At 40.5% G+C, this 23389-nt stretch overlaps 2 protein-coding genes across 6 annotated transcripts in view; both read left to right on the top strand.

The window, feature by feature from the left end:
• The window catches only part of SLC22A15 (solute carrier family 22 member 15), a 105470-nt gene that overhangs the window by 38138 nt on the left and 43943 nt on the right, over positions 1 to 23389 (top strand). For all 5 annotated transcript variants that reach the window (XR_009735047.1, XM_061410153.1, XM_061410169.1 and 2 more), the window contains exons 3-4: positions 17008 to 17140; positions 17779 to 17943. Coding sequence is in view for 4 of the 5 variants with exons in the window: in XM_061410153.1 (XP_061266137.1) it covers positions 17008 to 17140; positions 17779 to 17943 (298 nt within the window). In the remaining variant the exon portion in view is untranslated. The remainder of the gene's footprint in view (positions 1 to 17007; positions 17141 to 17778; positions 17944 to 23389) is intronic.
• LOC133243344 (baculoviral IAP repeat-containing protein 2-like) lies at positions 13027 to 16991 on the top strand. The gene has a single exon (XM_061410143.1). The coding sequence runs from the start codon at positions 13957 to 13959 to the stop codon at positions 15763 to 15765; it is 1809 nt and encodes a 602-aa protein (XP_061266127.1). The 5' UTR covers positions 13027 to 13956; the 3' UTR covers positions 15766 to 16991.

Below are 23389 nucleotides of genomic sequence, written 5' to 3'. Positions count from 1 at the left end.
AGTAATTTGAGCATATAATGCTCAAGGAAGATTTTGAGGCAGATGTCTTGGCATTAGGACCATAATCCATTGCCCTCTCTAATAAGATTGTGTCTGAGCTGCAGTTGGGTCATCTATAAAATGGAAATAGCAAACACCTATTTTAAAAGGTGGTTATTTGAGATTAGAGGAGAATATTATATAGAAGTTGGATGGTTACTCATTATCTAGTTGTAAGCAGCATACCCCTATTTGATACATCTTTTTTTAATTGAGGTATAATTGACCTTCAACATTATAGTAGTTTCAAGTGTAGAATGTAATGATTCAATATTTGTGCAATAATATTGTGAAAAGACAACCACAATAAGTCTAGCTTGCATCCCTCACCATATATAGTTATAAAAAAATTTGTTTCTTGTGATGAGAATTTTTAAGATCTGTTCTCAGCAACTTTCAAATATGCTGTCTAGCATTAACTATAGACATCATGCTGTATATTACATGATTATATTATATTAGTAAGTCCAATGACTTACCTATTTTATAACTGGAAGTTTGAGCGTTTTGACTCCCTTCACGCATTTTGTACCCCCCTCCTCTGCCCTCTCTGCAACCACTAATTTGATCTCTGTACCTATGAGCTTTTTTTCTGTTTTAGAGTCTTCATATAAATGAGATCATACAGTATTTGTCTATCTGTCTTTTTCTGTCTGACTTACTTCACTTAGCATAACACCTTCAGGTCCCATCCTGTTGTTGCAAATAGCAGAATTTCCTTCTTTCTCGTAACTAAATAATATTCACACACACACACACACATATATATATCTCAGATTTTCTTTATTGATGAATATTAGGTTGTTTCCATACCTTAGCTATTATAATAATGCTACAGTGAATATGAGGGTGCCTGTGTCATTTCTAGTTGGTGGTGGTTTAGTCACTAAGTCGTGTCTGACTCTTGTGACCCCATGGACCGTAGCCTGCCAGGCTCCTCTCTCCGTGGGATTTCTAGCTAGTGTTTTCACTTTCTTCAGAAAAATACTTAGAAGTAGAATTACTGGGTCATATGGCAGTTCTGATTTTAATTTTTTGAAGAACCACCATACTGTTCTCCACAGTGACTGTACCAGTTTACATTCCCACCAACAGTGCATAAGGGCTCCCTTTTCTTCACATCCTCACCAGCACTTGTTTCTTGTCCTTTTGATAACAGCCTTTCCAACAGGTATAAGATGATAGCTCATTGTGGTTTGATTTGCGTTTCTCTGATGATTAGTGATGCTGAGCACCTTTTAATATACCCATTGGCCGTCTATCTGTCTTCTTTGGAAATTTGGCAGATTGTCTGCCCAGTTTTTAATTGGATTGTTTGGGGGTTTTGCTATTAGGTTGTATGAGTTATTATATATTCTGGATATTAACCCTTTATCAGATATATGCTTTGCAAATAATTTCTCCTGTCCAGTACGTTGCTTTTCATTTTGTTGATTGTTTCCTTTGCTATGCAGCAGTTTTTTGGTTTGATATAGTCCAACTTGTTTATTTTTACTTTGGTTACTTTTGCTTTTGGTGTCAAATCCAAAAAATCATCACCAAGATCAATGTCCAGGAGCTTATTAACCCTGTTTTCTTCTAAGAGTTCTATGGTTTCAGGTCTTGTGTTCAAGTCTTTAATCTGTTTTGATTTTTTTTTTTAATCTTTGTATATGTTGTAAGATAGAGGTCCAGTTTCATTCTTTTGTATCTGGTTTTCTCAACATCATTTATGGAAGAGACTGTCCTTTCCGCATAAAACATTCTTGGTTCCTTTTTTGTAAATTACCTGACCATATACATGTGGATTTATTTCTGGGGTGTCATTCTGTTCCATTGATCTGTATGTCTGTGACATGTCTTTGATATATATTTTTATTACTCAGATATTAATTTTGTTTTTAGGATTATGTAAGCATGCAATCCATTTTAAAGCAATAATTTAGTTTTTGCAATTATATTTCTGCCATGTCAAAAAAACACGATTGATTTGCTTTGTGATGGTCCCTTAAGGCATAAGGTTTGATGATTTCAAGGGAATTTCTTAAAACATATTTTGTTACCACCTTTAAAACTTATCTCTAGTTCCATTCAGTTTGAGGTTGATCTCATCCATGCTAATGGTATCAGATAATACTTGTTCGTGGATGAGTCAGCCTAAGTATTTCCAGCTTGAATCTGTTCCCTTCTCTGAGGTCTCCACCTTGTCCAGACTGGCCTAGACCACTGCAGTGACTTGACAGGTCTTTCCATACCTATGCTTACTATCATTCTTCCATTCTTTGAAGTGCAGCCAAATCAATTAAAAAAATTATTTTCTTGAAATATAGTTGATTTACAAAGTTGTGTTAATTTCAGCTGTACAGCAAAGTGATTCAATATGAAGGAGAATATACATATTCTCCTTTACATTCTTTTCCATTATGGTTTTTCACAGGATATTGAATATAGTTCCCTGTGCCGTATACAGTAGGACCTCACCATTTATCCACTCTGTATGTAAATATTAGTTCAACTTTTCTTGACATACACTTATACTTTATCCCTTTTTGAAAGGTGCCATTCTCAGTCTCTAATCAGTAAGAATCCTAATATTAAACAAAAAACCTCCCAGATGCTTCCTTAATACCCATTCAGTGGTTACTGTCTCAACTCTTCACTTCTGTTTTCCTGCCTTTTTACCCTCTTTGAGAGCTGGAAGGCCTTGCATGCCACCTGGCCCCATACTCAAACCCATATTTACCATATTTTTGTTCCTTTCAAGGCACCTGCTGTTGGTGCCTATTCCCAATTGTGCCCAATTTTCTCTCAGGTCTGCTTTCTTTAGATGAGTGAATGATTGTACCAGTGCTGTTAATGCCAGGCCCCTTAAATCCTTTTTGAAAATACAGTGTTATTAACTTAACTCAATATAGTGATGGTGGTAAGCATATGAACAGAAATACAGATGTTGGTTATGAAATAAAAATAGATAGGTCAAACTGATGAACTGAAAATATCTTAATTTTACATTCTTCCTTTTCTGTATGATAAAAGAAAAGTAGATTTCCTGCCTTTTCAATTTGCAAGTGATTTTTCAATTTGAAATGAATTAGTATAGAAAGGAATATTCTGTAGCTTTAGAATTTGGCTTGTCATTAAAAATGAGAGGAGAGTCATCACTTATAATCTCTAGCCAATTAAGGGTTTGAGTGACTTATAAATTTATGATTTTTAAAATTTAAAGCCTCATAAAGAACACATTTTTCAAGAATGTCACAGTCATCATATTTAGGTTTCTTATAGTTTAGTTTCTGATACCCTGGTTTGGGTTTTGCCTTGGTACTAAGTATTGACCAAAGGGCAAGAAAATAACCTAGTAATTTAGTCTAACTTGGTGGGTGACCTCTTTGGTCGGTGGTAAAGAATCCGCCTGCCAGTGTAGGAAACATGGGTTCAAGCCCTGATCTGGGAAGATCCTGCATGCCATAGAGCAGGTAAGCCCGTGTGCCACAACCACTGAGCCTGTGCTCTAGAGCCCGGGAGCAACTGCTGGGCCTGCTACTGCAACTACTGAAGCCCGAGCATGCCAGAGCCTGTGCTCCGCAAGAGAAGCCAGTGCAACGAGAAAGCAAGCATCACAGCTAAAAGGTGCCCCCGCTCTCCACAGCTAGAGAAAGACTGCTCAGCAACACAGACCCAGCACAGCCGAAAATAAATAAACAAATAAATAAAACTGGAAAAATAGGTCATCTCCTGATAAATTTTCTCAAATGCTGTGAGGATCACTCTCCCAGTGTATTTTGTCTGCACTTTGACAAAATAAAACTCTTTAGATTATATAGTAGGTATGTGATAAGCATGTAAACTATATTTGGAAAGGTTTTAATATTGAAAACAGGACAAAACATTCAAACCAAAATTGCGTAAGTTCAGGGGACAGGGAGTGTGGGAAACTGACTTGTAAACACACTATCCTAAGTATGTGCCTTGGCATTCCCGAGTCGGCCATCCCTAGTTCACCTAGATTTGTCAGTGGGTCTTCCAGGTTCCAGTCGTCACATTCTCTAATTTGCTTTTTAAAAATCGGGCAGTGCTTTTCAATTTTTCTATAGGTTCCTAACTGTTTTCCAGAGATGTAGGAAGATGCATTAGTCCAGCTGGCATTAACCTGAAGAAAAATTACTAGAAATTACTTTGACACTTAGAACTAGCAGGCTGAGAATTAGAATTTGAAATTTCCTGGTGAAACATCCCTTGGGCCATGTCTTCCTAAAACTGCCATCCAATCTGATAGCTGTCTGGTGGCTGGAAGGTTAGTATTACAGCCTTTTTGATGAGTTTGAGAAGTTCTGCAAATATGGTTCACAGAATAGTTGGTGATGGAGCAGTCATGTTGGTCTTTCCTTATTGATTTAGTGCAAAACTGATCAATGCAAGTCTGAACCTCTTGGCCATATAAACAGAACAGCAGAATTGAAGTCCAGGATAATCAAAGCTAAACTTGCAGGCCAGATTTTAAAGGCATGAAAGCACCAAAACAAACACCAAGCATCTGAAAGACATAAAAGCACGTGTTTGAACACCAGGGTGTTAACAAGACCTGGTTGCACTTGTTTTTTATTGGCTGTTGTAAGAGAAGGGATATAGCCTGTGACACATACAGCCCTTTCTTCTCTAATAAACCAAGCTAATATTTAATATTTGATTCATTTTTCAACCTGAAAATTGTCCCCCTATGCATTCCTTGTAAGTTGAGAATTCTATCACAGAACGATTGTCCATACATCCAAAATAAATTAATTTTTCACAAAACAGAATTTCTCCTTCAAATTCCAAAACTTGTAGTCATTTTGTGTGAAGCTTTAAAATGTATTTACTCATTCCTTACAGATCCTTAAATCAGAGTTTCTTAACATCACTTCATTTTTTTTTGATCACTCAGGCCGTGCTTCCTGAAGTACTTGGTTAACTGGAGGTCTTGAAGAGGTTGAAGAATGCTTGGAGTAGGGGCACTGGAGGAAGTGGGTGGAAGTCTGGGGAAAGGTGGTCTGAGACTGGAATGTGCATAACCAAGAGTTTATAGGGGTGATGCTGTTGTTGAGGATGACATGGTCCAGATGAGTGGGTTAGGGGATTCTTAACCCAATTGCCTGTGAGAATCATCTGGAAAGCTTAAAAACATGCAGTGCCTCAGCTCTACCACAGTGATGTCAGGGGTTCAGCTTTTGACCTCACCATCACTAACATGTGACCCTCTTCATCATGGATTCAGGTAGAGCGCCCGCTTTCTTTTCTTTTTCTTCTTTTTTGCATACACACGTTACCTTTTTAATTTTTAATTTTTTAATTATAGTTGATTTACACTGTTGTGTTAGTTTCAGGAATACCGCACAGTGATTCAGTTTTATATATACACACATATATATGGGCTTTCTAGGTGGTGCTAGTGGTAAAGAACCCCCTGCCAGTGTAGGAGGCATAAGAGACATGGGTTTGATCTCCAGGTTGGGAAGATCTTTTTTAGATTATTTTCCCTTATAACAAAATGTTGAGTAGCATTCCCTGTGTTATACAGTGGGTCCTTGTTGGTTATCTGTTTCATATACAGTAGTGTATATATGTTAATCCCATCTTCCTAATTTATCCCTCCCCCTTCCCTGGCAGCTCAAACAGTAAAGAATCTGCCTGCAATGTGGGAGACCCGGGTTTTATCCCTGGTTCAGAAAGATCCCCTGGAAAAGGTCATGGCAACCTACTCCAGTATTTTTGCCTGGAAAATCCCATGAACAGAGGAGCCTGGCGGGCTACAATCCATGGAGTCACAAAGATTTGTATACGATTGAGTGACTAACACTTCTTCTTCCCCTTTGGTAACCATAAGTTTGTTTTCTATGTATGTGGATCTATTTCTGTTCTGTAAATAAGTTCATTTGTATCTTTTTTTTTTTTTTTAGATTCCACATATAAGTGACATCATATGGCATTTGTCTTTCTCTGTTTGACTTCACTTGGTATGATCATCTCTGGGTCCATCCATGTTGCTGCAAATGACATTATTTCATTCTTTCTTATGGTTGAGTAATATTCCATTGTATTTATATAACACATCTCCTTTATCTATTCATCTGTCAATGGACATTTAGGTTGCTTCCATGTCTTGGTTATTGTAAATAGTGCTGCAGTGAACACTGGGGTACATGTGTCTTCAAATTATGGTTTTCTCCAGATATATACCCACGAGTGGGATTGTGAAATAATATGGTTGCTGCTGCTGCTAAGTCACTTTAGTCGTGTCCGACTCTGTGTGACCCCATAGACAGCAGCCCACCAGGCTCCCCCGTCCCTGGAATTCTCTAGGCAAGAACACTGGAGTGGGTTGCCATTTCTTTCTCCAATGCATGAAAGTGAAAAGTGAAGTCACTCAGTGGCTCAGTCGTGTCCGACCCTTAGCATGGACTGCAGCCCACCAGGCTCCTCCGTCCATGGGATTTTCCAGGCAAGAGTACTGGAGTGGGGTGCCATTGCCTTCTCCGGGGATAATATGGTAACTCTCCTCTTTTTTTTTTTTTTAAGAGATCTAGCTTTCAAATAGACATTCTAAGTAGATTAGTGGAAATAAAGAAGAGACAGAGGATAGATCAGCCATCTCTTGAGACCATTTCCTGGACACAGCGACGTGATGCTTCCAATTATGTTTATTGTGCAGAACTTGATAGTGTGGCCATCCTGATTGTCAGGGAGATTGGGAAATTTAGCCTTTCTTCTGGGGAGCCATATGCCCAGCTAAGCATTCTCTTCCTGTGAAAGAAAAGAAGAATGGCTGTTTCAAAACAGGCTAGATTCTGTGCCCCCAAAAGCTAGTAGGTTACACAGTCTAATGATGTGGTCTTCAGACAAGCTGATAATTTTGGAGTTTGGTTATCTGCTCATACCTCAGGTTCTCAGGTCCTTGGGTAAAAAGGAAAAGCAGCCTCCAGTTGAGAGGGACCTGGTTCAGTGGGTGAATTTCCTCTGTGGACAATCAAAGTTCAGTAAGAGCAAGAATGGAAAGTACAGAGGAATTAAAGAAGTAGGGGATTTCCTGAAGGTGGGACATTATTTCACCACCCACCATCCCGCTATGTCTTCCTTTTCTCCTTTTCTCAGCATAGATTTTGTTATTATAGTAAACAGTCCTTTGCAAATCCCCACAACTTCCTGGTGCCTCGTTCCCTGTGTAATACTTCTGGGAAACCCCTTGACTCCTCCCCGCCTAGAACTCGAGTGTGCATTCACCGTGCCCTGTGACATTTCCTTTGAATGGGCCATGTCCCCTTCTGAGAAGGGCCTGCCTTCTTCCTCCTTAAACTTTAAGCTCCCCCTCCGCTCACACTCCCTTCAGCCGTCAACCTCACTTGATATTTCAGTGAAAAAGAACTGAAGCAATCCAGCAAGGTCCCTTTACTGCCTGCTTCTGAATCCACGTTCTGTCTTCCTCCCATTTGCATTGGAAGTTCCTCCCGTCTGTGAAAGGCTCCCTTCTCTACTTTGTGCCATCAAGACCCTTCCTTCTTGCTTTTCCTGGTTTGTTTCTCCTGAAGGTGGCGCCAGTGGTAAAGAACCTGTCTGCCAGTGCAGGAGACATGAAGAGATGTGGGTTCCGTCCCTGAGTCTGGAAGATCCCTGGAGGAGGGCATGGCAACCCACTCCAGTATTCATGCCTGGAGAATCCCACGGACAGAGGAGACTAGTGGGCTATAGTCCATGGGGTCACAAAGAGTCAGATGTGACTGAGTATACCCTCTCTACTTTGTACCTTCAAGCCCTTTCTTTCTTGCTTTTCCAAGTACTTTTCTCCTACAAGGATATCTTCGCTACTGTCTCTCATTAATGCATATACATGTCAAAAAATACACCAGTTATCTCTGACCCCCATCTACCTGTCCAAATACTGTCCTGTTTCCTTACTCTTCTTCACAGCAAAACTCATGGAACCCATTCTGTGTACATCTGCTGCCTGCAGTTCCTTAAACTTGTCTAGTTCTTCAACCTTCTCCAACCCTGCTGCCCTTAGCACTCTACTGAAATCGCTGTTCTTGAAGTGTCCATTTTGTTTCCAAATATAACTGCACACCCCTGTCCTCATCTTAACTTGACCTCTAAAGCAACATTGGATATACTTGATTACCCCCTTCCTCCTTCAGTCACGTCTCTTCTTGTAGTGATTGTGACACCACCCTCCCCTCTGTTTCTTGCTCTCTCTGACCCCCTACTGCTGCTGCTGCTGCTGCTGCTGCGTCACTTCAGTCGTGTCCGACTCTGTGTGACCCCATAGACGGCAGCCCACCAGGCTCCCCCGTCCCTGTGATTCTCCAGGCAAGAACACTGGAGTGGGTTTCCATTTCCTTCTCCAATGCATGAAAGTGAAGAATGAAAGTGAATTTGCTCAGTCGTGTCCGACTCTTAGTGACCCCATGGACTGAAGCCGACCAGGCTCCTCCATCCGTGGGATTTTCCAGGCAAGAGTACTGCAGTGGGCTGCCATTGCCTTCTCCACTGACCCCTACTAGTAGTGAGTTTTAGTTCTCTTCTACTCAGCCACCAAATGTGGACGTGTACTGGGCTCCTGAGCCTCCTCCTTCATCTCTATTTTCATAAGCTCTCATTTCCTCTCCCTTGAGCTCAAGACACATCCAAATGCTTGATGAGCATTTCAGTATGAATGTTTTTATAGGCATCTCAGTCTCCATCTCATCCTCAAAATGTGTCTAAACAGAACTCTTACTTTCCCACTATGTACCTGATAACCCTTTTGCAGCTTCCTCTACCTCAAAATGTCACCACCACGTATATACAATGGAATATTACTCAGCCATAAAAGAAATGAGTTGGGTCATTTATTAGTGATGTGGATGAACCTAGACCCTGTTATACAGAGTGGAGTAGGTCAGAGAAAAACAAATATTGTATATTAACACATACATTTGGTACTGATGAACCTCTGTGGGACAGGAAAAGAGACACAGATGTAGACAACGGACTTGTGGGCATAGTCGGGGAGGGAGAGGGTGGGACGAACTGAGAGGGTAGCGCCGACGTGCATCCACTGCCAGGTGTGCAACACACATCTAGTGAGAAGCTCTGTGTAACACAGGGAGCTCAGCTCCGTGCTCCGTGACCACCTGGGGCGGGGGGATGGGAGTGGAGGGAGGCTCGAGAGAGAGGGGATATATGTGCACTTACAGCTGATTCACATTGTTGTACAGTAGAAACTAACCCAGCATTGTAAAGCAGTTGTCCTCCAATTTAAAAAATATATATCCTCAATATAAAAAGATAAAAATGAAAAAAATGTCACCACCATCTCCTGAATGGCTAAAGTTAAAAACCTGGGTTAAATCCTTCACTCTCCCTTTCTCTCGTCCCCGCTCCACATCTCACTCATCAACAAGTCCTGCTAGTTCTGCCTTCAAGATCCCTCCATGTTCACGTGATTCATGTAATTCCATCATTCTTGCTTTCATCAAGCCACATCATCTCCTGGACTATTGTAGGAGGTTCCCTGCTCCCACTTTTCCCTGTCGTATTGTATTCTCTAAGCGTGAATGCTGAGCTTTAGAAATGTAACTCCAGGAGTGCAACGTCTTCCCTGTGCCCTGGATTAAATCCCAGCTCTTTACTGTGACTCAAGGGCCTGCATGACCTGATGCCTGCACAGCTCTTTGGTCTCATTACATCCCACCCTGCAAAAGGCACTCTGACATGTCTTCAAGGACCTTATGGCCATTGCACTTATCTTCATGTTCCCCAAACAGCTTTTTGGTATTGATCACTTCCTCATCATCCAGGTCACAAATGTCACCTCCCCAGAGAAGCCTTCCTGGATACCTTATTTAAAGAGATTTTCTTCCAGCCTATCCCTATATGTTTACTTGTTTAATGTCTCACTCTACTAGAACTTGCACTCCATGAGGGCAGGGACCAAGTCTAGCTCATTTGCATCTGTATTCCCAGTGTTTACAATAGTTTTATTAACCTCTATGCTATGCTAAGTCACTTCAGTCGTGTCCGACTCTCTGTGACCCCATAGACGGCAGCCCACCAGGCTCCCCTGTCCCTGGGATTCTCCAAGCAAGAACACTGGAGTGGGTTGCCATTTCCTTCTCCAATGCATGAAAGTGGAAAGTGAAAGTGAATTCGCTCAGTCGTGTCCGACTTTTAGCGACCCCATGGACTGCAGCCTATCAGGCTCCTCTGTCCATGGGATTTTCCAGGTAAGAGTACTGGAGTGGGGTGCCATTGCCTTCTCCATTATTAACCTCTAGTAGAAACTAATCAAGTACTTATTAAATACTGGGATGAAAAAAAACCTGGAGTATAGTTCAGTTTTTGGTCATAGATCTTCCATCACTCTCTTATTTAAATTATGACTGCCACCAAGAGCAGTAACTGCCTGATTACTATTTTTAAGGGCAGTAGCAGCCTAGATTATTATTTCTAATCCATGAAGGGCTAGGAAAATAGTTAATTAATCTTGTTAAGAACTGCATGTGAAGGACAGAAGAACTCAGAAGTAGTAAAGCACAGCATTAGTGAGGGCTTCATCCTTGTTTATTTTCCAGTGCCTAAATGTTTGTGTGTGTAGTTGTTGCCTAAAGATGTCTTGTCAAGATCTTTATCCATCTGGTCTTGCAGGAAATACAAGAGAAGGAGAGGAGTTAGATGTGCTTTGGGCCATAACAACTGATTGTCAAAGCATGGGACAGGAGCAGTTTGAAGGATAGAGAAGGGACAGGTAAGGGGTGTCTCCATGCAAGTTTTTGAGAAGGGGCTTTGTTAAACTTGTCTTTGCTGAGCCCAGGAAAGGGGCTGTGGAGGGGAGAGATGAGCAGTCTCTTGATTCTCTGAGGTCACATCTGAGACACAGGTTGGCTTTCATCTCTGTTAGCAAAGGTCACCGTAACACGTCACTAGCTAGGTCTAAAGATAATGGCATTTTAAGTAGAAGGTGATTGCTTTCTCTTTGAGCTTGTAAGTTTCCCTAATGGTAAAGAATCTGCCTGCAATGCAGGAGACCCAGGTTCAGTCCCTGGGTTGGGAAGACCCCTTGGAGAAGGAAATGGCAACCCACTCCAGTATTCTTGCCTGGGAAATCCCATGGACAGAGGAGCCTGGGGGGCTACAGTCCATAGGTCACAAAGAGTCAGACACGACTGAACAACTAAGACACACAGTACTCCAGGGATTCTTTTTTATTGTGGTAAAACATACATAGCATAAAGCGTGTCATTTTAAAGTGTACAGTCCAGGGACATTAAATACATTCACATCTTTGTGCAAACATCACCACTATCCACCTCAACAACTCTGTCATTATCCCAGACTAACAGGTAATCCTCACTCTCCCAGCCCCTGGTAACCACTATGCTGCTTTGTCTCTGGGGATTTGATTAGTCCAGGTGAAGGAAAAACACTCCTCCAGTGTCTCCTCTACTGGCAGCTACTTCCCTTCAGACACTTCTGCCAACATACGTGTGGGTGGGAGTTAGGGGGCAGGGTGGGGTTCCCACATCAGGCTGTTCTGCCATACCAGCAGGGTGTACTACAGTTTGGTTCAGGTCTGATACCATCTACCTGAGTTAACATCAGGTCCCACAGGTCAGGGTTCCATCCCACAGGACTGCCCCCTCTGCCCCCTTCAGACACCAGTCACAAGTTCAGGCTATTTCCTGTGCTTCTGATAAGCTGATTGTAAATCAGAGGGTCCTCTTACCTCCTCCTTTGGTTGGATTAATTTGCTAGGGAATTTCCCAGAACTCAAACATTTTATTTACTAGACTACTGATTTATTATAAAAAGCTGTAACTCCAGAACAGCCAGGTAGAAGAGGTGCACAGGGCAAGGTGTAGACGGATGGAAGAGAACAGAGCTTCCACACCCTCAGAGCTCAACTGCCCTCCCAGTACCAGCACAAGTTCAGTGACCTGGAAGCTCTCCAAACCACATCTTTTTGGATTTTTTGGCAGCTTCATTATGAAGGCATGATTGATTAAGCCTTTGGCCATTGGCAGTTGATTCAACCTCCAATCGCTCTCCCCTGCCCAGAGGCCTGGAGGGAGGGGCTGAAAGTTCCAACCCTCTTTACATGGTTGGCTCCCCTGACAACCAGCCCCTATCTATGAGGCTTTCCAAAAGTCACCTCATTAACATAATAAGCTCGGTGTGATTGAAAGGGGCTTGTTACAAATGATAAAAGACACCTGTTTTAGCTTTATTGCTCTGAAGCTTTTTCAGGAACTGGAAAAATAAATCTTATAAAAAAATATACCCCCTGAGGGGAGAGTTAGGGAGTTTGGAATGGACGTGTACACACTGCTATATTTAAAACGGGTAACCAACAGGAACCTACTGTACAGCATGTGGAGCTCTGTTCAGTGTTACGTGACAGCCTGGAGGGGAGGGGAGAATAGGTATGTGTACATGTGTGACTGAGTCCCTTTGCTGTTCACTTGAAATTGACACAACATTGTTAATTGGCTCTACCCCAAAATCATATAAAAAGTTTTTTTTTTTTTTAAAGATAGCCCTGTCGGCGTGGGCCTCGCGCGGGCGGGGAGCCTGTGGCACGCTGGAGCCCAGCCACCCGGCCGCCCCCTTCTGCCGGCGTCGCGTTCAAGGGTCTGAGGAGGCTCCGGGCGGCTGAGCAGTTTCCGCGTCTGCTGCGCCGGCCCCGCGATTTACAGCCCTGAAGAATCTACTTTTTTCCCCTCATTTTTTCCCCTGCAGTAATAAATCCCATTATGGACACCCAGAAACTTTATAAAGGGATATCGTTTGAATTCTGCGGAGTGTAATTTTGTGTATGACTTATACTTTTAAAATATGAAGGGTTTTCAGAAACAAGGCTAGTAGACTTAATTACTGGCATATTATGCATAAGCAGTGTTGGTGATAAGATCTTGTTAGGCATTTGTGATAATACTAGAACAGTCAAGCTGTATCTTGATAAACTTGATTTATACAAATGTATTTGTATTATACAAATACAAAATGAGTGATATTGTAGATGCATGATTCTTAAATGAAAGACAAGTTATGTAAAAAGGTTCTGCTGTAGAAACCTTATGGTTAACTAGTTTATGGAGGCAATACCTTCAGTTGACCAAATATTATAAAGTGGTATGCAAAGTTAGGAAGAAAGACAACATAATGCTGCTGCAGGAAATGAAAACAAATATAGACAGTATTAACAAAGATGAGTTAGTGGCTTGTGAGTTTTAACATCGTACACAGTATAACAGATATAGGTTCAACAATGCTTGTAGGTGTTGACATCCTCCAAAATTGTTAACTGAAGCTACTTTAACTTTCTTAAGTAAATACTATGATGATAAGCTATGTGAAATTAGCCTTTAGATAATGTGACCATATGAAGACTTATTGTTTACTAGAATAAAAGATTTTTTTTATAAAAAATATATTAAGAGTGCTTGGAGGGAAAAAAGTCTGCATATAGTTTTTTTTCTCTTATAGGATGGCCATTAATTGGCTTGATATCCAGGCTATGTGATTTGTAACCAAAAGCAAATTAAAGGCATAAGTATTGTGTCTTTGTTTAGAATTTTGGGAATATAAACTTCCTTGAAAAATCAAGGAGTGTTAAACATATTTTCAAAAGTGTCTCAACTTCTTTCAGTCTGCTTAGTATTATACCAAATAGTGAACAGAGATAGTACTTGAGTTAATATAGTCCTAAAGAGTATTAAATAGTATTTTGATAATAGGAGATAGAGTCATCCTGCCTGAGTGTAAATTCAGATGTAAATCCAGTAAAGAAGGTGTAGTGAATTTTATGTAAGTAGGAGCCTATCATTTGATTCTTTTTTAATGGTGAAAAAAAAAAAAAAACTAATGTGAAGAGAAGAAAAATTTCATGTAAAGGATTTTTGCTGTCAAAAAGTAAAAATCAAGAGTGTGATGGAAGACAGCACAGTCTTGTCAAATTGGACGATTGGCAACAAACAAAAAATGACATACGACTTTTCATGTGAGCTCTACCAAATGTCTACATATTCAACTTTCCCCGCCGGTGTTCCTGTCTCAGAAAGGAGTCTTGCTCGTGCTGGTTTTTATTACACTGGTGTGAATGACAAGGTCAAATGCTTCTGTTGTGGCCTGATGCTGGATAACTGGAAACAAGGAGACAATCCTATTGAGAAGCATAAACAACTGTATCCGAGCTGTAGCTTTATTCAGAATCTAGTTTCTGTTACTAGTCTGGAATCTACTTCTAAGAATGCTTCTTCTCCAATAAGAAACAGTTTTACGCACTCATTATCACCCACTTTGGAACATGGTAGATCATTCAGTGGTTCTTATTCCAACCTTTCACCAAACCCTATTAGTTCTCGAGCAGTCGAAGACTTTTCCCCATTGAGGACTAACCCCTACAGTTATGCCATGAGTACTGAAGAAGCGAGATTTCTTACTTATCAAATGTGGCCATTAACCTTTCTGTCACCATCAGAATTGGCAAGAGCTGGCTTTTATTATATAGGACCTGGAGACAGGGTAGCCTGCTTTGCCTGTGGTGGGACGCTAAATAACTGGGAACCAAAGGATGATGCCATGTTAGAACACCAGAAACATTTTCCCAGCTGTCCATTTTTGGAAAATTCTCTGGAAACGCTGAGGTTCAGCATTTCAAATTTGAGTATGCAGACACATGCAGCTCGCCTGAGAACATTTATGTACTGGCCATCTACTGTATCAGTTCAGCCCGAGCAGCTTGCAAGTGCTGGTTTCTATTATGTAGGTCGCAACGACGGTGTCAAGTGCTTTTGTTGTGATGGTGGCTTAAGGTGTTGGGAATCTGGAGATGACCCATGGGTAGAACACGCCAAATGGTTTCCAAGGTGTGAGTTCTTGATACGAATGAAAGGGCAGGAGTTTGTTAGTGAGATTCAAGCCAGATATCCTCATCTTCTTGAACAGCTCTTGTCAACTGCAAATACTTCTGGAGATGAAAATGCTGATCCACCAATTGTTCATTTTGGACCTGGAGAAAGTTCTTCAGACGATGCAGTCATGATGAATACACCTGTGGTTAAAGCTGCCTTGGAAATGGGCTTTAGTAGAAGCCTGGTAAAGCGGACAGTTCAGAGTAAAATCCTAACAACTGGAGAGAATTACAAAACAGTTAATGATATTGTGTCAGCACTTCTTAATGCTGAAGATGAGAAAAGAGAAGAAGAAAAGGAGGAAGAGAAGGAAAGACAAACTGAAGAAACAGCATCAGATGATTTGTCATTACTTCAGAGGAATAGAATGGTTCTCTTTCAACAGTTGACGTGTGTGCTTCCTATCCTGGATAATCTTTTAAAGGCCAATGTAATTAATAAACAGGAGCATGATATTATTAAGCAAAAAACACAGATACCTTTACAAGCAAGAGAACTGACTGATACCGTTTTAGTTAAAGGAAATAGTGCTGCCAACATCTTCAAAAACTGTCTTAAGGAAATTGACCCTACATTATATAAGAACTTGTTTGTGGAAAAGAATATGAAGTATATTCCAACAGATGTTTCAGGTCTGTCCCTGGAAGAGCAGTTGAGAAGGCTGCAAGAAGAAAGAACTTGTAAAGTGTGTATGGACAAAGAAGTTTCTATTGTATTCATTTCTTGTGGTCATCTGGTAGTATGCCAGGAATGTGCCCCTTCTCTAAGAAAATGCCCTATTTGCAGAGGTATAATTAAGGGTACTGTTCGTACATTTCTCTCATAGAAGAAAAATAAGCTGTATGTTAGCTTATGTATAAAAATCTTTAAAATATTGTCTGAAGTTGTTTGAAGTAAAAAAAGAATTACTGACTCCTTAAAAAAAAAAAAAAAAGATAGCCCTGTAATTCTTACATAGGAAATTACAAGGGCTTCAAGAGCTATGTTATAGGAACAATGGTTAAAAACCAAATATATATTTCTTATTATAAATTGCAGTGTCACACTCATAAATGTAATCACACAATATTTTTTCTTTTTGTCTGTTTGTTTCACTTAGCATAAAGTCAGAGTTCATCCATGTTGTAGCTTGCTAGAATTTCATTCCTTTTTAAGGCTGTATAATATTCCATTGGATGTATATACCACATTTTGTTTATCCGTTCATCTGTGAATGAACATTAGGGTTCATTCCACCTTTTGGGTGTTGTAACTAATGCTGCTATGAACCTTAGCACACAAATACCTGTTTGAATCCCTGCTTTCAGTTCTTTTGTATTGTATACTCAGAAGTGGAATCACTGTATCATATGGTTTGTTTTTATTTAATTGCGAAGTCATGTCCAACTCTTTGCGACTCTGTGGACTCCACCAGTCTCCTCTGCCCATGGGATTTCCCAGGTAAGAATACTAGAGTGTGTTACCGGTTCCTCCTCTGGGGAATCTTTCTGACCTAGGGATCAAACTCAAGTCTTCTGCATTGCAGGATTCTTTAGCAGTGAGCCACCTGGGAAGCCCAATCATATTGTTATTGTATAGATCATTTTTCAAGGAAAATACTCAAGGGATTTAAAGCCCATTAATTTATTGGAGAAAAGGACCATTCATTTTTGGCCTCATATATGTCATATAGTATGTTAGGTGTCAGAGAAATGGAAACTAATGGCATACAGCTCTTCCTGTATTCAGGGACTAAAAATGCAGGGACTTGGAGTGAGGACATAGTCAACAGACGGGTAAGTAATTAGCTATTACATACTGTACTGTGTTCAGTGCTGTAACAGCACGTTTATAGACTACTGTGGGAGCAGATTACAATGACAATTTCTGGGGTTTCTGAAGACAGAATCTCCTTGGGTGTTGTCCTGGATGGATGTTCTGTTGAATTCTGGTGAATAGTGGTAATGCAGTGGAGAAATTCTAGTATACAAGTTTTTGTTGTACATTTGCTTTTTTAAAATAGCTAACTCCATCCATCTGTCTTTTCTGTGACTTAAACGTCTCCCCTTTGTTTTTTTTCTTCCTCTAGTGGTTTTTAATTGCCAACAGATCTTACAAAGTGAGTGCAGCAAGCTCTTTTTTCTTCAGTGGTGTGTTTGTGGGAGTTATCACTTTTGGTCAACTCTCTGATCGCTTCGGAAGGAAAAAAGTCTATCTCACAGGTAATCTGTTAGTGTTCATGAACTGAATAAGAGAAGTTATTTTCCTAAGGTTCCCAGAGAAATAGTAAGGAGACCATTTTCTTAAGTTTCTCAGGGAATTGCTGTGTGGACCCAGAACTGATTTTTATTTCACTGGTGAGAAGCCAGGTGCTTCTGGCCAAGCATTTTAAAGCACACCTGAGAAAGGCCAGGTATCTGCATTATAAGCATTTCCTAGTGGTGCCTTCTGCAAGCTGTGGGTCCCAATTCATGCCATGCTTCTACAGAGAACAAATACTGAGGCGGTTTGCTAGTCCAATTCCTTATATCCATTTCCTTATATCTTGTATGTTGATTCATGCAGATGAGCTCCACAGGACTCAGCATAGTTCACTTGACAAGCTGAGTATGAGCTAGGAATTTTCAATTTTCAGCATTATTGGGAATAGTTGAAAACTGCACATGAGGACAGAAATCAACTTGTAACAAAGAAAACCTCAGTTTTTCTTGATAATCTTTAAGAGAAACTGATTTAAATACAAACCATAGCTTAGAAAATTTAAATTCACAAAGATTTATCTTTACAAATTAACATATATATTGCATTCATCAAGTGTGTTTTGCCTCTGGATTATTGCATACTGTTCTTCTCTTTCTAGGTTTTGCTCTTGACATCTTGTTTGCTATCGCAAATGGCTTTTCCCCCTCATATGAGTTCTTTGCAGTAACTCGCTTCCTGGTGGGCATGATGAATGGAGGGATGTCGCTAGTGGCCTTTGTCCTGCTGAATGAATGTGTGGGCACCGCCTACTGGGCACTCGCAGGTACTGCTTCAATCCAGGCCGACTTGGAGATGGGGAGGGGCTCCAGAGAACTATGTAGGAACCAGCTTAGCCCTCCTGTCTAAAAATGCATCTAGATTTGGGGTGCTCTATCCAAATACTGACTCGATGGACGTGAGTCTCAATGAACTCCAGGAGTTGGTGATGGACAGGGAGGCCTGGCATGCTGCGATTCATGGGGTCGCAAAGAGTCGGACACGACTGAGCGACTGATCTGATCTGATCTGATCCAGATACTAGATTTGCTTTCTTTCTGGATTTTTTTTTTTTTTTTTTTTAATTTTTTGACCATATGGGCTCTTAGTTCCCTGAGCAGGGATCCAACCTGCATTCCCTGCCTTGGAAGCATAGTTGTCATCATGGGACTGCCAGGGAAATCCCTAGATTTCCTTTCCTGAGTTCTGTGTGGCCTTGAATGAGTCATTAGTATTTTATTTTATTCCCCTATTGATAGTCTCCCCTGGGGCCTACAGATGGTGACCTTTTCCCTATACTCACAGATTACCTGAAGGTATTCGTTAACTGCTTTTTACCATAAAGTGAAAACTAGTGCAGAGGAAATACTAGAAACTCCTGTTTCAGTGCCTTGGTATTGTATTTTATTAAATCTTTGTCTCATAGGCCTTTTTACTGTTCTCTTCAAATCAGCAGGTAGTACTCTTGTAGTATTTCTTTAGTGATGTTTAAGTTTCCAAATGGAGGCCATGTTCTGTATTACTTTTAACCATCCCATCATCTTCTCAAGAACTATCAATGATTTTAAAAGCATCCTTGACTTAATGTCTTGGGAGGGTGATTGCACTAAGATTCTACTTTGTGGACTATAGGTTTGCAGTGAGAACTTTGTTTTGCTTTCCATTCATTTAAATGTTATTGAGTACTATAGATGTTCTTATACTAATATGGGAACAAGTTGATTGTGCAACTGTAGAAATGAGTCTACATGAGGATATAGGTGATAGAACGCCAGCTGTCATTTGCTGAGCATCTGTTATATACCAGGAACCAAGCTCTGCATCTGGCCAATGCCTCTAATATTCCCAGAACCTACAAGTTAAGAATTTCTACCTTCATTTTACAAATGAGGACACTTCACTGCTGAAAATGTTGCAGGAAGGGGAGCCCTTCTAGAACCTGAGAATGGGCTCTTGTCTAACACTCAGAAGTGAATTGTCAGAGGAGACACCCATGCTGACAAAGCAAGAGACTTTATTGGGAAGGAGCGCCTGGGTGTAGAGCAGCAACGTAAGGAAACCCAGGAGAGCTGCTCTACCACGTGGCTCTACCACGTGGTTTTATGGTGATAGGATTAGTTTCTGGGTAGTCTTTGGCCAGTCATTCTGACTCAGGGTGCTTCCTAGTGGCATAAGTGTTGCTTAGCCAAGATGGATGCCAGTGAGAAGAATTCTGGGAGGTCGTCGGACACAAGGTGTCTCCTTTTGACCTTCCCCAAACTCTTTTGGTTGGTGGTGGCTTGTTAGTTCCGGGTTCCTTACTAGGACCTCCTGTCATAAAATACTGCAAATGGTTACTGGTGCCTGGCTGGAGTGGGTGGTTTCAGTCAATATGTTCCACATAACAAAAGGAGAGGTTGTGTGCCTGTTTTCACACAGCTCATGACTGTCAGGGCGAGGATGATGCCAGGCCCATGTCATCCCACTTTTCCCTGAGGACTCCCTTCTTGTATCTTCCATTTATTGTTGTTCAGTCACTCAGTCACATCCGACTCTTGCAATCCCATGGATGCAGCATGCCAGGCTTCCCTGTCCTTCACCATCTCCCAGAGTTTGCTCAAACTCGTGTCCCTTGAGTCTGTGATGCCATCCAAGCATCTCATCATCTGTCACTGCCTTCTCCTCCTGCCTTCAGTCTTTCCCAGTATCAGGATCTTTTCTAATGAGTTGGCTTTTCACATCAGGTAGCCAAAGTATTAGAGCTTTAGCTTCACCATTAATCCTTCCAATTAATATTCAGGGTGGATTTCCTTCAGCACTGACTGGTTTGATTTCCTTGCAGTCCAAGGGACTCTCAGGAGTCTTCTCCAACACCACAGTTCAAAAGCATCAGTTCTTCAGCACTCAACCTTCTTTATGATCCAGCTCTCACATCCATACATGACTACTAGAAAAATCATAGCTTTGACTTTATAGATCTTTGTCAGCAAAGTAATGTCTCTGCCTTTTAATATGCTGTCTGGTTTGTCATAGCCTTTCTTCCAAGAAGCAAACATCTTTTAATTTCATGGCTGCAGTCACCGTTCTCAGTGATTTTGGAGCCCCAAAAATAAAAGCTGTCACTGTTTCCATTGTTTCCCCATTTATCTGCCATGAAGTGATGGGATCTTAGTTTTTTGAATGTTTAGTTTTAGGCCAGCTTTTCCACTCTCCTCTTTCACCTTCATCAAGCGGTGCTTTAGTTCTTCTTTGCTTTCTGCCATGAGGGTGTTGTCATGGGTCACCTCATATGAATACTGATGGCTTGGCCCTTTTCTGTCACTGGTCGTGTCTTTGGAGTTAGTAAAGGCTATTGTATTGAATTGGAAGACAGAGGCAAAATAAGCTCTGCTGTATTATGTCCACCGAACTGCTGTCCAAGCTGAAGGACACAGAGGGTTGAACAAGTTAGAACTAGACTGGGGAGGAGGAGACACCAGCTCCATCCTCGTAGGACAGGCTTCTTACCTGCTTCTTACACATCATGCTTCATAATTCACTTTGTCTATATTAGCTTTCAGCAAAGCCATTAGAGGTGGGCTTTTTTTTTTTTTTTTCCCCTAGCTCAAGTCCTAAGTTAGGATCAGTGAGAAAACATCCTTTGAGTCTTCAGTTTGCATTGAGACTGTTAAAGTCATTTTTGCAAGTAGTGGGTTCAGACTTGCTGGGACTTTGCCAGAAATGAGTGATGATGGTGTTCATGACCACTCACATTATCCAGGGGAAGACACAAATGTTAAAGTCATTTTTGCAAGTAGTGGGTTCAGACTTGCTGGGACTTTGCCAGAAATGAGTGATGATGGTGTTCATGACCACTCACATTATCCAGGGGAAGACACAAAAGCACCCTCTCCTGGGGTTTTCGTTTCCCTGAGTCCAAAATCTTGCTCATACAAAGCATCATGAGTACGTGTTCTTCATCTTCCTGGCACATTGGTCTATTAAAATATTCACATTTGCCTCTAGTTGTTCCATGAAGAAGATGCTTTCTTACAAAACATGTATACTTCCCCCACCCTACCAAGTTCTCTAGGATGATTCCTGTCCCGTTGCCTACCTTCAGCAAAAAGAAAGACCTCTTGGTCTCTTGCTCCCTTTCCAGTTGCCTGAAGCCAGTGAAAAGATTTCTGTTAAAGTGCTTTCACCTTCCGTTCTTGTCCTTGAGGCTGAGTTAAAGTAAGACTATTAAAATTTTTATAGCGTCTATTTAAGGCCTTTGCTCATTTTTAAAACAGGTTGTTTGGATTTTTTATTGTTCAGTTATAGGAGTACTTTGTATATTTTGGATAGTAACCCCTTATCGGATATATGATAAATATTTTTCCTATTCCTATATTTCCTATCCTATTCAAATATTTTCTCCTATTCTGTAGGTTGCCTTTTCACTCTCTCGTGTCTTTTGATGCACAGGAGTCTTAAATTTTTATATAGTCCAATGTTTTTATTTTCTCTGTAGTTGCCTGAGCTTTTGGTATCACACCCAAGAAATAATTGCCAAATCGAGCATTGTGAAGCCTTTCTCTTATGTTTTCTTCTAAGAACTGTTTTAGATCTTACTTAGAGCTAAAATGAACTTTAATTTTTATATGTGGTGTAAAAAAAAAAAAAATAAGACTATTAAAATTTTTATAGCAAAGGGAAAAGGAAGAAAGGGGAAAAAACTGCAACAGTGGTACCAGATGGTTGCCAAATTCAATGTGAAATTCAGAAGGAGCTTGAGAGAGTTCCCAGAAGGCCAGTGCACTTGACCTGCACTGAGGACAGAAATAAGTTTCTGCTGCCCCTAAAACTCTTTTGCGAGGAGTTTCCTCCTTCCCTCTCCCATGAGCAGTCTTCCCCCAAAGTTTTGTCCTTCACCTTTCTTTCCAGGCTGTTCTCTCCAGCACAATTAAAAAAAAAAAAAAAACACACATTTTTACTTTGTTTTGAGGTATAGCTGATGAACAACATTGTGATAATTTCAAATGAACAGGGAAGAGTCTCAGCCATACATATACATGTGTCCGTTCTCCCCCAAACTCCCCTCCCGTCTAGGCTGCCACATAGCATTGAGCAGCTTTCCATATGCTATACAGTACATCCTTGTTGGTTTTCTGTTTTAAATGTAGCAGTGTGTACTTGTCCATCCCAAACTCCCTAACTATCCCTTTCCCACCCAGCAGTCATACATCTGTAAGTCTATGAGTCTATGTTTTGTAAGTAAGTACATTTGTATCATTTCTTTTTAGATTCCACATATAAGGGATGTCATGTGATATTTCTCCTCTATCTGACTCCAGTCAGTATGACACTCTCTAGGTCCATCCATGTGGCTCTCCAGCATGATTTTATGTACTCCTATAATGTCAGATACGCTCAGAACTGAAAGAAATTGAGGGGAAAAACCTAAATGATTTGCAATAGGGGATTCATTGGAGGAATCCAATGGACAGAGGAGCATGGCAGGCTATACAGTCCATGGGTTGCAAAGAGTCGGACATTACTAAAGCGTCTTAGCATGGCTCGGCACCCTGATTGTTTAGCAGTAAAAAAAAAAATTTGTTTTGAAAAATTGTGCATGATTACAAATAATATTTGCAGTATGTATAAAATACTATATAAAGTACATATAACAAAGTATAAGTGCAAACTGAAAACATCCATTTTTAACCAGTTGCAGTATAGTGCTTAACAAGAATAAGTAAAATTGATTGAAAATTTTTGAGAGTAGAAAAGGTAAAATACTAAAGCTATGAAAAATGTCATATTAGTATATTTGTTTTTAATTTTCTTATATAAATACCTTATATCAAAAGTTATTGATGTTCATTGTAAAAAAAAAAAAAATCAAGAAACATATAGAAGTGAAACATAAAGAACACATATAGTCCTGCTCACCCAAAGACCACAATTGTAGACAGATTGCTGTGCATCCTTCCAGAGCGTCTCCTTTGCATATCTGTTCTACAACATACATTTATTAAACAGACCTGGCCATGTACCAGACACCCTGCTTTTTAAAAAACTTTTCATGGGAATATCGTTGATTTACAATGTTGTGTTAGTTTTAGGTGGACAGCAAGTCAAGCAGTTATATATATTCATGTATCCACTCTTTTTTTAGGTTCTTTTCCCATACAGGCCATTACAGAGTACTGCGTAAAGTTCCCTGTGCTATTCAGTAGGTCCTTATTGGTCATCTGTTTTGTATATTGTAGTATGTATATGTCAATCCC

Source organism: Bos javanicus, chromosome 3 (assembly GCF_032452875.1).
Source record: "Bos javanicus breed banteng chromosome 3, ARS-OSU_banteng_1.0, whole genome shotgun sequence".
Classification (NCBI taxonomy): domain Eukaryota; kingdom Metazoa; phylum Chordata; class Mammalia; order Artiodactyla; family Bovidae; genus Bos; species Bos javanicus.
The sequence above is the reverse complement of the archived record's forward strand: the minus strand, read 5'-3'. Positions and strand labels throughout refer to the sequence as shown.

Coding starts and splice junctions, on each gene's coding strand:
- LOC133243344 (XM_061410143.1), top strand. CDS start 13,957: ATGGAAGACAGCACAGTCTTGTCAAATTGGACGATTGGCAACAAACAA.